Source organism: Silene latifolia, chromosome 7, assembly GCF_048544455.1.
Source record: "Silene latifolia isolate original U9 population chromosome 7, ASM4854445v1, whole genome shotgun sequence".
NCBI classification, from domain to species: domain Eukaryota; kingdom Viridiplantae; phylum Streptophyta; class Magnoliopsida; order Caryophyllales; family Caryophyllaceae; genus Silene; species Silene latifolia.
The window spans coordinates 20369820-20386994 of record NC_133532.1 but is presented as its reverse complement, the minus strand read 5'-3'; the positions used below and the strand labels follow the sequence as shown (position 1 = coordinate 20386994).

Genomic DNA, 17175 nt, shown 5'->3' with positions numbered 1-17175 from the left:
ACCAAACAAACACTAATAATAACAATAATAATAATGGGAGTACTAATGAATATCATATCAATAATTTTATTTTATTAATATATCAAATCAATATTAATTTTAAAATATGATTATATTCTTCTCTTAGATAAATGGAGAAAGTTCATGTAACTAATGAGTTTGATCGAAGTTGGATATGAATACTTGGTCATAAATTATGCTAATTTTTTTTTTTTTGAAGGAATAAATTATGCTAATTTGTTTCCTAACTAACTTCTAATCACATGGTGTTTTCGTTTATTATCGTTGTTATCCTTTAGCAATTGTGGATAAAATTATGTGGATCATCTAATTATCTAAATAAAATAAAATTTTGTATACTAAATCAGAACTCTCTTATCCTGTTAAGACTTGGGAATTAGGTAACCCAAAATATCAAGAGCTCTAATGTCGTTTAGTTATTGTTTGTATTTAGGATAATATTTTTTAAATCCTAACATTAATTTGATTGGCTAATGAAAGTATATTTTTATAAACAAAATAGATAGATATAGATATAGATATACGAAGTATATTATATCAAGGAATTATCTTCTAATCCGATACGATTTAGATAATAATAATAACCGAAAATCAAAAAAAATAATTCGGACTAGGAGTTTTATAACAAATCAACAACAAAGTACGATGTTAACATTATAAATACGCGTCTCAATACCTATCCAATCTCACCTTATTCATATCAAGTAATCTCTCGTTTTCTCAATATTATTAGTTTCCCTTAATTCAATATCAATCTATTCAAAAGAAATAATGGAGTCTTCAGCTATTGTGTCATTCGGAGAGATGTTGATCGATTTCGTCCCCGATGAAGCCGGTGTTTCATTGGGTGAATCGCGTGGATTTGTCAAGGCTCCTGGTGGTGCTCCCGCTAACGTGGCTTGTGCTGTTACAAAACTCGGTGGTTCATCTGCCTTCATGGGCAAGGTAACCTACTATTCTCGATTTTACGTTAAATAAATAGTTTCGTGCATAAATAGTACTCCATTATATTATGGAAAATTTTGTTTCGAATGAATGCTTTATTATTTGTTATTTATTATTTATTTAGCCGCATGTTTACGGACTACGGTGAACTTTATTGTTCTCATCACAATTTACATTTAATTTATTTAAATACGAAAGCTTTGTGTAAGCTCTATTTGTGAACGCTCTATTTGTAAACACTAAGCAATACCCGGGGAAAAAATTAATCTTACTATAAATTTGATAAATAAAGGAAAATTACTTTTTTTGCTTATTAATAATAAACTATTATACGAGTATTAATTATTACTCCGTAACTGTTGCTAGCTATATGAATGTGTATTCTGATTTATTTTTGAGATAAGTATTATTTTGTTACTCAATTTTAATTTTATTTGGTTCACCCCGTCCTAAATTCTTCGTTATTTTTAATTATCAATCTCCATACTTTTTTTTGTGTTTTTTTCATATACATATAACAAACCCGTATTATCAATCTCGATAATTTTTAAATGTTTTTCACGTATAACAAAACCATTAACCCTAATATAGGTGGGCGAAGATGAATTTGGAAAGATGCTAGTAGACATACTAGACAAAAATGGAGTGAACACAAAAGGGGTGTGTTTCGACAAGGAAGCAAGAACTGCCCTGGCATTTGTAACTCTAAAGAAAAATGGTGAGAGGGAGTTCATGTTCTATCGAAACCCTAGTGCTGATATGCTTCTAAAAGAATCTGAGCTTAATGTCGAACTTATCAAGCAAGCCAAGATCTTCCATTATGGCTCAATTAGTTTAATCACCGAGCCATGCAGGTCGGCTCACTTCGCTGCGATGAAGTTAGCCAAGGAAGCTGGTGCTATTCTCTCCTACGACCCCAATGTTAGACTTCCACTGTGGGCTTCCGCTCAAGATGCTAGGGATGGTATTAATAGCATTTGGAATCATGCTGATATTATTAAGGTTTGTGTTCATACTTTACGTTCGTCAATTTTTCCATGTTTGTAGCTTTAATAGGAGTATTTTAAAATAATACTCTATAATTGGTGCTTACAAGATTAATGTAGATTCTAATTTAATTTGTTATATATGTATAGGTAAGTGATGAAGAGGTTGAGTTTCTAACCCAACAAGACCCTTATAATGAAGAAGTTGTCATGTCTTTATGGCATGATAATCTTAAGCTTCTCATGGTTACTGATGGTGAAAAGGGCTGCAGATATTATTCTAAGGTTTGTTCGTTCTTCAATCTCCACCTTTATATTAAATATTTTTTTGTATGCTAAAAATCGCATTCCTAAAAATTTTGATTATTGGAAAATAAATTGAAAAAAAATTGCAGAACTTCAAAGGATCGGTAAAAGGGTTCTCAGTGGCAACTGTAGATACAACAGGAGCCGGAGATGCGTATGTTGGGTCGTTCCTTTATTCCCTTGCCAACAATCCCTCACTCTTGGAGGTAGTATCTATACTTTTTTTAAATTTAACATTTGTTTTTTGTTTATAGTTAATTTCGATACTATATTTATGCAATATTGTACGACTTAATAATTTATTAAAATTTAAATATACAGGATGAGAGCAAGTTGGTAGAGGCACTGAAGTTGGCAAATGCATGTGGAGCAATAGCAACAACTCAGAAGGGTGCGATTCCCGCTCTTCCGAGTATGGCTGAGGCACTTGAATTGGTCAACAAAAACTGAATTTTCCCCAGATATAGGAGTTTTTCATTAGTTTTCAAATAATGGTTTTTTTCAATTATGTTTTAAATTTGGTTTTAAGTTAGGGATTAAAAAAACTGAATTTTCCCCAGATATAGGAGTTTTTCATTAGTTTTCAAATAATGGTTTTTTTCAATTATGTTTTAAATTTGGTTTTAAGTTAGGGATTAAATTAAGTTTCTAGTGTGTCATATGGTGAAGCTCTTCACCTAATGTTATTAGAATAATGCTACAATTTCGTTCCAATAATATATTTCTGTTTACTAGCGTTTTACTCATGTTTATTTTATCGAGCACTAATCGTGTTGTTATATTAACATAGTAATTCAACTTCACAACTACTGAGCTACATATGAATGGTCTTCGTTCGACTCCCAGTGATTAAAACTTAGTTATTCCGTACTTGTTAAGTCATTAATTTGTAAACGCGGATATGCGGATGAGGGGACTACCTGATTTGTTGAAAAGAGGATTTTCTCGATGATATATAATTACCGGTACAAAACAATGATAAAAGAAGATCATGAACGAAGTCTCTTTTGATAAAGTTACCAATTAAGGCTAACGCCTAACGGGCACTTGTAATTTTCCTTCGGTTCAATTGAATGGTACTCGTAGTAAATAGTAATGGCATGATAACTTCACCTTTTGTTATGATTGCATTTGCCGATTATCAAAGTGGCAAACACTTTGTATGATTAAAATTCCATGGATAGTCAAGAGTGGAGACAATTTGGAACAAAATTAACGATACACCTTTTGGCTAATAACTTCCACACAATTACTTTCTTTTCTTTTCCAAATTCATCATACATCACCAATTATTTCAATAAGTCCTTGAGAGACCATCTTCCACTACATTAATGAGAAACAACTAAAAAATACACTAAACTAGTTTTAAACCTGTGCAGGAAAATGCACGGGTCGACGGTCGTAATAACACCCGTTAATATTGGATAAAAGAGAATATAAATGAGAGTTATTAAATGTGCAATGCCATAAACCCGTGACATTATAATTGTGAATAAACCCATATTTTACTTGAACTCAATACAATCGAACTTGTAACTCGTTTGATCAAGCATATATACTTGCATGGTAAGACGCCAACTATGTCATTCTAACATTTTGGGACGTACACTTAACCGAACTCGACCCAATAAACCCGTTTACCAAGTTTTATATCCCCTAAAAGTTTGTGATAGATATAAATTAAATTATTCAACTACAAATTTCAAAAACACAATAACTCATTGATATTGATTTGTTTGATTCATTTTGTAGAGTGGCCCAAAAACAAACTTTTAACGCGTAGAATTAATTTGTTGATCAGCCAACTAATAGACTAAACCCTAACCCATCCCTTACACAGCTCTTATTCCCACACATTGATATCTATATCTAGTATATCTTCCACTCTTTATTTGCACATCCATCTCTCAATGCCTAATTTTTATCAGGCCTCATTCAATCCGATTCAGCTTCAAATAATGCTAACCTAAACAATTTTTATGAATTATAAGGTATGGTATATGAAAAAAATATAAACATCTCATTCAATTTATATTTTAATGTTACGTTTTTCTATCAATTTTGACCACTTCATAGCAATTATATCTATTTTTTTTAACCTAATTTCATAGGATATTATTTATGCATTTGATGTTTCATAGTTTTTAATACCTACTTGCTTCTCTGTCTCTCATGTTTAAGGGAGTATATTAATTTATGTATTTATTGATGAAAAATATACTCCCTCCTATTCTTAATAACCCTCCCTATTCATGGAGGGCACGGGAATTAAGGAAGGGGAGTATTATATGGTAAAGTATTGTAGTGGGGTAGGAGATTGGAGAGAGGGAAGATATTGTGTGATTAAAATAAGTATTGTTGTGGGGTAAGGTGATTAAAATAAGTATTGTTGTGGGGTAAAGTGATTAAAATAAGATAAAGTATGAGTTTTGTGGGGTATTGTTATGAAGTGGGGTGATTAAAATAAGTATAAAAATTTGCCAAATAAGGAAATAGGGAGAGTATTGTGAATAGACACAAAAGGAAATAGGGAGAGTTATTTAGAATAGGAGGGAGTAGTTTTTAAAGAGTTTATGCTTACAATTATTTCTCTTATCTCTTATGTTTTTATAGCTCATAATATTCAGATCTTGACATGCATTTTATAAGATTTCTTTATTAAGATCATTTATGCTTCATTTTTTTTTCAATTGGAGTTGTTCATGTATAATAAATATGGTTATAATGATTTTAATTTCATTTCTTTACCAACATTTATTTTATTATTGCTTTTCCCCAAATTTCTGATATATTTTTTTTAACGATTTTATGTTTTTTAAAATTACATACCATTATTTTATAATTATATAATTTTCACTTATTTAAATTACTATGATTATGTAACCTATTGAAATGTATTGTTATATATTCAATACGGTAGTTTTGTTTATAACCTACGTAATCTATAGAAAGAATACTACGCAATATGGAGTAATAGTTAATGTGACTTGTAAATGATGCTCAAAACAATTATATTTCACACGGAAAAAATGCTTCGTAATTGTTTTGTTATTATCTTATAATTCCATCACAAATTTCTATAATATAATTTCATTCATAGAGGCAGTAGTGGTTATGGTGCAAATAAATATAATGAAAAAACACAAACTATGAGAGTAAGGAATTCCCTCCCACAAACAACGTGGGTTTCAGAAAAAAAAAAAAAAACAAAAAAAAAAATTTGCTCCTAGAAAATAGGAACTAATAGAAGAGCTTTAAATAACTCATCTTTTATAATGTAGATACTAATTAAAAAAAAGATGAAAATAAAAATACACTACAACCGGTCTTGAATTAACTCACACATAACGCTGTAACTCTATAATTGAGCCTATCCGTTGAAATATATGATCATTGGAATAATATTGAAGATATTGAATGCATTAGTATAATAATATGAGAATACAATTGTGTGATTACATTATGTAAGTTACCTATTTATACAAATGAATATAGGCTAAACTAGGAAAGGATAATAAGGCAAATTATGTGCATAATTACAAAGATACTAGTATAGCACCCCGTGCTAAAGCAAGGTAATTTTATAAAGGTTAATTCTAGGGATTTAGTGTATTAATATAATTTTAATAAATTGAATATGAATTTAATCTAATGTAAATGTACTTTTATATATAAAACGTAACCATAAGAAATATTCCATATATGGGGCATAGTGATTGACGGCAATATTATTATTAATTGTGTAGAATATGGTAGTAGAAATATTCCATATATGGGTCGACTAAAATATTTTGACTACAATATATTAGAAGGGAAATATATTAGAAGAGAATATTCTAGAAGAGAATATTCCGTTTGGGGGGAAAGATGAGCGGGAATAACACAGATGTGTTATTCTTTTAGTCTATAGGGGATGGGAGGTTTGATTTGAGGAGAGCCAACGGCTCCTTGAGTGGCTGCCAACGGCTCTTTGGAGCCGGTTATCATCCCCTCGCAAGTTGGCGTGTGGAGAACCGAGACACCCAACTTGGACAGTAGGTCTTCAAATGACGCACGGCCGAGAGCTTTAGTGAGAATATCCGCTAGTTGCGCCTTTGTGTGAACATAAGTAGGAGCGATAACCCCTTTTTGAATTTCATCCCGAATAAAGTGACAATCAACTTCGATGTGTTTGGTTCGCTCATGAAAAACCGGATTTCGAGCTATGTGAAGGGCTGATTTGTTGTCGCATTGAAGTTGAATAGGCGTGTTATGCGAGATATCGAGACTTTGAAGTAGACCTTTGAGTCATTTTAGTTCACAAACCGTAAATGCAATAGCTCGGTATTCGGCTTCAGCGGAGGATTTGGAGACGGTGGCTTGTTTCTTGGTCTTCCATGAAATAGGAGAGGAGCCCAGGAAGACTATATATGCGGATAGGGACCTACGGCTCGTAGGGCATGTGGCGTAGTTGATACGTGCATTTTATATAGTCTTTTTAGGCCTTTTTATGCACGTATTTCTATGCTATTATCGTAGTTTTATGCTACGAAATGCCCCGAATATGCTACTTTGGTTTGTTTTGTCTTATTTGCAGGAATGAACCAAAAATAGTGAAATCAAGCTTTTTACCGTCCGTTTAGCATGCATTTGGAGGAAGAGTGAATTTGGAGCGGGAATGTAGCTATTTTGAGATGCGCAAAGAAGAAAGATAGCTAGGCGAGCAAAGGAAGAACTTCAAATTGCTAGTGCCTAATTTTGAGAGCCATATCTCGAGTTCTACAACTGATATTCAGGTTATTACAATTGGAAATTAAAGCTTGTCCTCTTAGCTTTCCAACGCCACCGGAATCACCCTGTTTGCCCAAGCAACGAAGAAATGGCAGCCGTTTGAAGTTCAGTGCGCAAAGCAGGAAACTGTTGCTGGAAAGTACTCGATCGAGTATAATTTTGTTCGATCGAGTCCTTTTTCTACTCGATCGAGTAGTTGCATTTATTGATTTACTCGATCGAGTAGATTTTCTACTCGATCGAGTGGTTTAAGCTTTAGTTTACTCGATCGAGTGGTTTTAAATCACTCGATCGAGTGGTTTCTCTTACGGGCTTGGGCTTTTAGCTTAAATCCGTCATTAGGTTGAATAAAATCCTATTTTTCTTATAAATAGGAAGGGGAAACGTCATTTGTAACCCCCTGATAACTATGTTATCACCCTACATTTTTGGCCTTAAACTCTTCACTTTGTCTTCATTTTGTTACACTCTTTAGCTAATTTAGCCTAGTCCATAGTCGATTTTGCACTTATTCATTTTGTATATGGCCTTGCGTAATTATAATATTATTTCACACTTTTTTAGGAGAACGTGAGAGGTGATATAGGGACGGGACCTTTTTGCAAGGAGCGAAGCGGAAATCGAGAACCGTCTTGAGATTTTCCCAACTTCTATGGGCGTTCAGACTCCATGGCGGTGTTCCCACCTCTATCCGGTGCTCAAAATTGGCCTAGTGGGTGTTCAGAGATTCCATCCGGTGTTCCCACCTCTATCCGGCGTTCCCAAGAGGCGGCCGGCGTTCCCAACACCGGATAGAGGTCTTTTGGGCTTTTCTTTGATTTTCGACCTTTGTAACTCCGTTAATGGACCCTTTTGTATATATACCCAACCCTATTTTCAGAAAACACAACATTCCATACTAGATTTTAGATCAAAAAGTGAGTTGGTAGAGAAATTATTTGGGGAAGAAGTTGGAACATTGTTCTTCATCTTTTTCAATTATTCAATCCAATCATCTTTATTGCCTTATAATTGTTGGTATATTTCCTTTGTCACTTCTTATTTCCTCTTGTTTTTAGTTGTTGATTTAATTTCCCTTTGTTCATGTTTCTCCCATTTTTGAATATTTGTTTTGCTTGAAGTCAAAGTTACCATCTTTTTGCCTAATTTCATTTTGATTGTGGTTTGATAATTTTGTTATCATCTTTTTGTTGCCAATTGCATGCTTAGTAGTAATAATCGATTAATTATCATGTTAATGGTTAAAGTTGCCTCCTTTATTGCTTGTCTTGCTAAATTGACCATGATTAGTGAGTAGTACCCTTACTAGGGTGCGATTGGGCACTTACATGAGTGATTAAAATGCTTGATTCCATTTAAATAGTCATTAAGGGGAAATTGGTGGGGTTTACCTTAGGATTTATTTTGTTAATGATGTGATTTAGGATTTTGGTTGATTGATGACCCTTGTCCACCAATGGGAATTGGTTAGGTCCTAAGTTGACCCCCCTTTTACATCCTTTGCCTATTTGGGTTGAACTCGGGAGGGAGAGCCTAAAGAGGGTGCCTTTGGGGACCGGTTTGACCTTCACCTTTGGGAAAAGGGTTGGGAAGGCCGGGAATTTATCGTATACTTAGTGACTCCTAGCATAAATCGACTACCTTGGGGATGGCGCGCGTTCCTAGGGTCTTGGAATGTTGTATAGGAGATTCCGAGTCATGAGCCCGGGAGGGAGTTGAGTCGGTAGGTCTAGTGTCCTATTGTGAGCCCGGGAGGGAGTCAATAGGCGAGTTAGAGGCGTTTTCCCCCGCCTTGTGTACCCAAGATGACTTATTGCCGGAATTAACATAATAATCATGAATGTTTGTAGCCTAATCGTGCCCTAGTCCTTTTATATCTTGAGTAACACATCTTTCCTTTTAGTTTTCTCTTTGAATTGAGTTGTTGCTTATTTAGTTTAATTTGCTAGTCATTTAGTGTAGCCTACTTAGTTAATTTACCAATCAATCCTTTTCCTTTGACTTAGCTAAACTTAAGAATAACAACAATTAGTAGTCTCCCAAACTCCTCGTGTTCGACCCTTACTAGTGCAACGCATCGTTCACTTGCGAGGTTTAACTTGAAACCATCAAGTTTTTGGCGCCGTTGCCGGGGAGTAGGGCTAGATATTAATCGTTTTTGTTCTAGTTTAGACTAAGTCCTTTGTTACTAATCCTTTCTTTCAAGTGCTTAGGTCTTTTGCATGAGTAGGCGACGAAGAAGAGGTCAACCAACATATCCACTTGATCGCGAAATTGAAGCCACGGCAAGAAGACTTAATTCTCTAAGAAGAAGGGGTTTACTCGATACACCACCGATAGAAGAAGGTAATCACCAAGAAGCTACCGAAGTGTTTGAAAATCCTTTTGGGGTTTTAGAAGAAGAACCTAACATCATGGGTGATCCGGTTCCGATAAGAGAGACTATGGCTCCTAAGCACATTGTCAATCCAAGCATCCAAAGGCCAAGAATTCAAGCTAATAACTTTGAAATCAAAAATGCCTTGCTCAACCTTGTTCAAGACAACCAATTTGGAGGAGGTCCCTTGGAGAACCCAAATGATCATCTAAATGACTTCCTTGAAAATTGTGATATGTACAAGTCAAATGGGGTCTCCGATGATGTAGTTCGCCTTAGGTTGTTCCCGCGTTCACTTAGGGGTTCGGCCAAGGATTGGTTGAAGAATTGTGACCCGGATTCCTTCAAGACATGGGATGAGTTGGCTTCGGCATTTTTGAACAAATATTTCCCACCCTCAAGAACGGCCAAAGTCAAGAGTGAACTACAAAGCTTTACTCAAGAAGAGGATGAGACCTTATATGAGGCATGGGAACGGTATAAGAAGCTCCAACGGTTATGCCCTCACCATGGCATCTCCGAGGCCGAGCTAGTGAACAATTTTTACAAAGGGTTGACTCAAGACCTTCGGCTTTCATTGGATGCGGGATCGGGAAAAGGTGCCTTAGACATTTTGGGGCATAAAGCGGCAAAGGAGTTAATTGAGGAGATGGCCTCAAGAACTATGGAATGGGGAAGTGATAGACAATTGAGAAAAGGCAAGAGCAAAGATTCTAATTCGGTTTTGAATGTGGAGGTTAAGGGGATGCTAGATGAACTCACCCAACAAGTTGCTTTGCTAAATTCAAAACCACCAAGCTCCGATATGAGACAAGTCTTGTCTTGTGAGTTGTGTGGGGAACAAGGGCACACTCCCATTGGGTGTCCCTTGATTGCACCTCTCCAAGAGGAATGCTATGAGCAAGCAAATGGAGTTTGGGAATCCACAAGTGCAAGACAAGGGTTCAATAATAACAACAACCAATTTGGCAATGGAAAGAGAACTCACCCTTTCTTGTCTTATGCTTCACAAAACATTCAAAATCCAACCACTTCCCAACCTCAACAACAACAAAGGTTCAATCAAAACTCTCAATTCCAAAGACAAATTCCACCCGGTTTCCAAGGGAAACAATTTGTCACCCAACACCAACGACCATTTGGGGGTTTCAAGGGGCAAAATTTCAATCAACAACAAAACAAAAATTTCCAACCACAAAACCAAAACTTCCAAAGCCCTTAAAAACCATCTTGGGAACAAGCCTTTGAACAATTGGTAATTGCAAATCAAAAATCCGACTCAAAGCTTGATAACCACATTGCCTCACAAAACCGGGTTAATGATGAAATACGGGCATCCCAAAAGGCTACGGAAACTCATGTAGCCCAAATTTCCCAACAATTGAGTCAATTGGCTCAAAATCTGGGGAAGTTTCCGAGTAATACGGTTAACCCAAGGGAGGTGAATGCGGTATTTTTTAGGAGTGGCAAGCAATTGGAGGAGGTTGAGAAATCTCCTAAGTGGAAGAGGAAAAGGGTGTCTAGTGAAATTGTGAAAGAGCACCCGGTTGAAGTTGTGGAAGAAGATGAGATTAGGGTGGAGAAGTCTAAGGAGGTGAGGATGGTTGATCCTCCAAAGCAAGATGAACCTATTGCAACCAAGGCCAAAGAATGTACTCCACCCCCAAGGGAGTATGTAGCACCGGTACCCTTTCCACAAAGGTTTGCAAGGCCTAGGCTTGAAAAGAAATATGAGAAGTTTGTTGAGATCTTGAAGGGAATGAATGTCACGATTCCTTTCCTTGATATGATTACCGAAATTTCATCTTATGGTAAGTTTCTTAAGGAACTTGTCACCTTGAAAAAGAAGAACAGAGAGGTGCAAACCATCAACCTCTCTAAGGAATGTAGTGCTATTCTTACTCACACCAACAAGCTCCCGAATAAGCTTGAAGATCCGGGTAGCTTCTCAATTCCTTGTTCTATCCAAGGGGTGGCTATTAAAAGAGCGTTGTGTGATTTGGGAGCTAGTGTGAGCCTCATGCCACTTTCAATCTTCAAGAGGCTTGATTTGGGAGATTTGAAACCAACTAGAGTTTCACTTCAACTAGCCGATCGGTCGGTTAAATTTCCTATTGGTGTGATCGAAGATGTACCCTTGGTTGTTGGGAAGCTTGTCATATCATGTGATTTCTTTGTTATAGATATGCCCGAGGACTACAATGTGCCTATTATCTTGGGGCGGCCTTGTCTTGCCACCGGTGGAGCTATGATCGATGTGAAGAGTGGGAAGTTATCTTTGCAAGTGGGTGAAGATAGAGTGGAATTTGAACTCCAAAAGTCTATGGAAGCCCCATCTCTAGGTGACACTTGTTGTATTGTAGACATTCTAGAGAATCCCATGGAGGAGCATGACCCAAAAGCTTCCTCTATGGATCCTTTGGAGACTTGTCTTGTTAGTGGGTATGAAGTTGATGACAAAGATGTTGAGACTCTTGCATATGTGTGGATGTTGGATTCCGCTCCAATTCATGAACAAGCTCCCAAATTTGAAGTGTTGGAAGTCGGTAAGAAGGAGGAGAGTTCCACGCCTCCTCCTACGGTTGAACTTAAACCTCTTACCTCTTCTTTGAAATATGAATTTCTAGGTGACAATTCCACTTTTCCCGTCATCATCAATAGTGAACTTGATGACACCCAAACCTCAAAACTAATTTCTTTGCTCAAAAGGTGTCCTTGGGTACACGATTGGAGACCTCAAAGGGATTAGTCCCTCTTTGTGCACTCATAAAATTTTACTTGAAAATGAGGATGCATCCTCCATTGAGGCACAAAGAAGGCTTAATCCCATAATGAAAGAGGTTGTAAGGAAATAGGTCCTCAAGCTACTTGACGCCGGCATTATGGACTATAGGAAGTTGAACAAATCCACCCGGAAGGATCACTTTCCCTTACCGTTCATGGATCAAATGCTAGAAAGATTAGCTCAACACAACTATTTTTGCTTCTTGGATGGCTATTCGGGGATTTTTCCAAATCCCTATCCATCCAAGTGACCAAGAAAAGACCACCTTTACTTGTCCATTTGGCACCTATGCATATAGGAGAATGCCATTTGGGCTATGTAATGCTCCATCTACTTTTCAAAGAGCTATGATGTCAATTTTCTCCGATTTTGTTGAACAAGAAATGGAAGTTTTCATGGATGATTTTTCGGTTGTTGGGAAAAGTTTTGAAAGTTGTTTGACAAATTTGGAGAATGTTTTGAGCAAGTGTCAAGAGTCTCACCTTGTGCTTAATTGGGAGAAGTGCCATTTTATGGTACAAGAAGGTGTTATGTTAGGACACATAGTGTCCAATCGTGGAATAGAAGTTGATAAGGCTAAGATTGAGGCCATTGCTAGTCTCCCACCTCCCACCAATGTCAAGGGGGTGAGAAGTTTCCTTGGACATGCGGGCTTTTACCGCCGCTTCATCAAGGACTTCTCCAAGATAGCGAGACCTTTGACCGTATTGTTAGCCAAAGATACTCCTTTTGTGTTCTTTAACCGATGTCTTGATGCTTTTAATAGGTTGAAGGAAGCTTTGACAAGTGCTCCAATCATACAACCTCTGGATTGGAACTTGCCATTTGAGCTAATGTGCGATGCAAGCGATCAAGCCTTGGGCGCGGTTTTAGGCCAAAGGAAGGATGGAAAAGTTCATGCAATTCATTATGCAAGCAAAACTCTTGATGAAGCTCAAACCAATTACTCAACTACGGAGAAGGAGCTCTTGGCCGTAGTTTTTGCTATGGAGAAGTTCCGGACCTATTTGGTGGGAGCTAAGGTAATAGTGTTCACCGATCATGTTGCTTTGAGACACTTGCTCATCAAGAAGGAGTCCAAACCTCGGTTGATTAGGTGGATATTACTACTTTAAGAGTTTGACATGGAGATAAGGGATAAAAAAGGAGTTGAAAATGTGGTGGCCGACCATTTGTCCCGGTTAATCAACCTCAATGTTGACAATGGGCTTCCTATCAATGATTATTTGCCCGATGATCACTTGTTGTCCCTAAGTTTGGGAGAGGCGCCATGGTATGCGGATATAGTCAATTATTTGGTCTCCGGGATAATCCCTCATGATTATGACTATCACAAGAAGAAGAAGTTCTTTCATGATGTGAAACAATATTATTGGGATGACCCATGTTTGTATAAGTCTTGTGCCGATGGGATGATAAGAAGGTGTGTTCCGAGAGAGGAAGCTACCTCCATAATGAGCCATTGCCATGACTTACCTTGTGGTGGCCATGCAAGTTCCAAGAAAATGGCCGCTAAAGTACTTCAATGCGGTTTCTTTTGGCCAACTCTATTCCGTGATGTTGCCTTTTATGTTAAAGGATGTGATAAATGTCAAAGGAGTGAAAATATCACAAGGAAACATGAAATGCCAATGAATTTCATGCTTGAGGTTGAGCTTTTTGATGTGTGGGGGATAGATTATCAAGGTCCCTTCCCATCATCGTTTGGAAATGAATACATACTTGTGGCGGTCGACTATGTAAGCAAATGGGTTGAGGCCATCCCGACCAAAACTTGTGATGCTAAGGAAGTGATCAAGCTACTTCAAAGGATCATTTTTCCAAGGTTTGGGGTCCCGAGAGTCCTCATTAGCGATCATGGCATGCATTTCGGAGAAAGAGCATTAGAAGCCTTGTTGAGAAAGTATGGTGTGCAACAAAGGAATAGTCTTGCTTACCATCCACAAGCAAATGGGCAAGCCGAGATTTCTAACCGGGAGTTAAAGACTATACTTGAGAGAACCGTGAACAAGTCGAGAAAGGATTGGTCCTTAAAGATTGATGATGCTTTGTGGGCTTACCGGACGGCATTCAAAACACCAATCGGTACCTCACCATTCCGATTGGTGTATGGCAAGGCTTGTCATTTGCCGGTGGAACTTGAACACAAGGCATATTGGGCTATTAAGCATCTCAACTATGACTTGAAGGCGGCCGGTGAGAAGAGGCTCCTTGATTTGAATGAATTGGAGGAATTTAGGCTAGAAGCCTATGAGAATGCTAAATTGTACAAGGAGAAGACGAAAAGATTTCACGACAAATGCATCATTAGAAGAGAGTTCAAGGAAGGTGAATTGGTTCTACTTTATGATACCCGTTTGAAGCTTTTTTCCGGGAAGTTGAAGTCGAAATGGTCCGGACCATTCACCGTTGTCCGATCTTTCCCTCATGGGGCGGTAGAAATAGCCCAAGGAGACCGAACTTTTAAAGTAAACGGTCAAAGATTAAAGCACTATTATGTGGGCAATCCCGTTCAAAGGGAGATGAACATCCTTGAAACCTTCCTAGTCAATTAAGCTATTTCTTCATCTTTATGAAAATTGTTTGCTTGTTTACTTGGTCGAGCCTACGACGTTAAACAAGGGCGCTTTTTGGGAGTCAACCCAAACGAATAATGATTTTTTGGAAATTAGAGGCGCGGTCGGCGCGGATATCCGGAGTTTGAAATTGCAAATTAGTGAAATTGGGACTTGTTCACTTGAAATTTGGAGGAATTTTTGGTTTTGAAAACGAATTTCACATTCGCTTGAAATTTTGAGGAAGAGTAAGGTCGTCTCGGGCAAAAACATCAGTCAAAGAGTGACTCGGGATCATCCCGTCTTGAAATTCACGCACGAAAATCGAGAAAGGGACCCCCAACAATAGTGTATCCGGTGTCCAGACTCCAGGCCGGTGTTCATTGGCTTGACCCGGCGTTAAAATTACACTTGTGGGCGTTCAGCAGTTTCATCCGGTGTTCAGGCCTGTATCCGGCGTTCCCAAGAGGCGGCCGGTGTTGGGAACACCGGACAGAGGGTAAAATTCGAAAAAAAAAAAAATAGCCTTTTCTACCCGTGAAACCCACCTCTTTCCTCACTTTTCAATTGTATACATTTCAAAAACCCCAATTTTTCACCCAAACCTCTTATTTTCGACACTAATATCCCAAATTTGCCTCATTGTTTTGCAATTTCTCTTCTTAACAATTGCATATTCTTGTTCCTTGTGCTTGGATCTTTCTTTTCTTGGTATTTATTTGAAGAAATCTGTGGGAAATCATCATCCTCCATTTTTGGGTCATCTTATCAAGCTATTTTCCTCCATTGTTGGTATTTCAAGCTTTGGGAGCAATTTTTCAGCAACAAGGAGCATTGAAAAGGCGAATTTGGGTAGGATTGGTGATTTGTTTCTTCAAAAATGTCTAAAAGATCGAGACCGTGTCCGGATACTCTAGCCATGGTATGTTCCTCTTCTTCATCATCTTTTATTCCCACCATCCCTTTTAATTCATTTAAGCATGTGGATAAAGCCTGGAAAATGGGTTTTAGCAAATGTGGGTCAAAAAAGGGTGGGAATCGACCCGATGGGCAGATATAGAGACAATGCAAATTATGGGGGTAGAGGATGATGTTAGGATGCTTTGTGATCGGATAAGAATTAGGGCATTTTATGATGCCAAGGACAAGACATATGTAGCCCTTGCTAGCGAGTTCCTCGCTACTTGGAGGACCGACTACACCGTCACTCCATTCACTTGCGAGTTCCAACTCCGGGGGACTCGCCATAGGATGACTTTAGAGGAATTTGGTCAACTTTTAGGCCTTGAATCGGTATCGGGGGGAGCTTATAAGGCCTCTCGGATGGGACCTCAAAGGGATGTTCGGGGGGAATTGTGGAAATTGCTCACCCGGCGGAAAGAAAAATTTAGGGCCGGGAAGGAGTACAACAAATCAATTCGAAACCCCGCTATTCGCTACTTTGCACGAATCCTCTCTAACTCCCTTTTCCCCTCCAAAGAGACACACTATAATGTGAGTGCTTGCGCACTCCAACTTTTACAAGAGGCCCTCATGGAAACCCCCCGTACGGTTGACATTACCCTTGCCCTAGCAAACCACTTTGACAAGATTACTGACCAACCCCCTACCAACATTGCTTGTGGAGGTATAGTTTCTATTCTTTCTAGGGTACTTCACCATGATGTTTCGGATCTCGTGGCTTATGATGAGGCTACTAAGCTCAATGGACCCTACCTTAAGATGCTCATTAAGGAAATTTTTTTTTTCCTTTTCACCATAACCCCCAAGAGGGCACTCCTGGTACCAAACACTCCACGGACCACTCTCTCGAACCGAAGCAATTGGAGTATGCCCTTGGGACCGGGGGAATATGTGAGGCTTAAGAGAAGTAAGGATGACGAAGAGGGGTATTGGGATGTTGCTCACTATGACCTTGTAGATGGAAAATTGCAATACGAGTCCGGGTCGGAAGAGGTAGAGGATCCACGACCTCAACCCCATCCACAACCTCAACCCGAAGTCGGTACCTCCTCCCATGCCCACCCCTCCTTCTTTGATGACCCGAATTTTCAAACTCAATGGAATGAGATGTACCAAAGATCTATATCAACCGAGAACCTTGCCCGACAAGCTTATGGGGCCGCTCTTGAAGGCAAAAACATCGCCTTACTTAACCAAGACTTGATCAAACAAGGAAACTTGAGACAAAAACACCTTGAACTTCAAATGAGGAATATGCAATTGAACTACCTTAACCCCATGTTCACCAACACCATGGGGTACCCTCCTCCGAACTACAACCCTTACCAACCTACTTTTATGCCCCCGGCGGATTGGGACCCTTACCACCCGGTCCACTACCCGCCACCACCCTTGGGGCCTTTCTATAGTTACCCATTCGACCCCAACCAACAACCTCCCCAAGACCCACCTTATTGATTATTCTAG

At 38.3% G+C, this 17175-nt stretch overlaps 2 protein-coding genes and 1 non-coding gene across 3 annotated transcripts; 2 read left to right on the top strand and 1 right to left on the bottom strand.

Annotated features, from left to right (window-relative positions):
* Positions 1-626: 626 nt before the first annotated feature.
* LOC141590942 (putative fructokinase-5) lies at positions 627-2724 on the top strand. Its single transcript, XM_074411448.1, has 5 exons — positions 627-966; positions 1558-1968; positions 2103-2237; positions 2348-2464; positions 2580-2724. The coding sequence occupies exons 1-5, from the start codon at positions 793-795 to the stop codon at positions 2706-2708; spliced, it is 966 nt and encodes a 321-aa protein (XP_074267549.1). The 5' UTR covers positions 627-792; the 3' UTR covers positions 2709-2724.
* Positions 2725-9442: 6718 nt separating this feature from the next.
* Positions 9443-12154, top strand: LOC141589835 (uncharacterized). Its single transcript, XM_074410457.1, has 2 exons — positions 9443-9775; positions 10691-12154. Exons 1-2 carry the CDS (start codon positions 9443-9445, stop codon positions 12152-12154), a joined length of 1797 nt encoding a protein of 598 aa, XP_074266558.1.
* On the bottom strand, positions 9815-9921 carry LOC141593809 (small nucleolar RNA R71). The gene has a single exon (XR_012521871.1). It is a non-coding gene; the product is annotated as a small nucleolar RNA R71 (small nucleolar RNA).
* Positions 12155-17175: the final 5021 nt, after the last annotated feature.

Bases quoted from the DNA above. Each gene is read 5' to 3' on its own strand.
- LOC141590942 (XM_074411448.1), top strand. From the start codon at position 793: ATGGAGTCTTCAGCTATTGTGTCATTCGGAGAGATGTTGATCGATTTC. The intron at 967-1,557 runs GTAACCTACTAT...ACCCTAATATAG, and splicing joins CATCTGCCTTCATGGGCAAG to GTGGGCGAAGATGAATTTGG. The intron at 2,238-2,347 runs GTTTGTTCGTTC...AAAAAATTGCAG, and splicing joins GCTGCAGATATTATTCTAAG to AACTTCAAAGGATCGGTAAA.
- LOC141589835 (XM_074410457.1), top strand. From the start codon at position 9,443: ATGGGTGATCCGGTTCCGATAAGAGAGACTATGGCTCCTAAGCACATT. The intron at 9,776-10,690 runs GCATTTTTGAAC...TCCGACTCAAAG, and splicing joins CATGGGATGAGTTGGCTTCG to CTTGATAACCACATTGCCTC.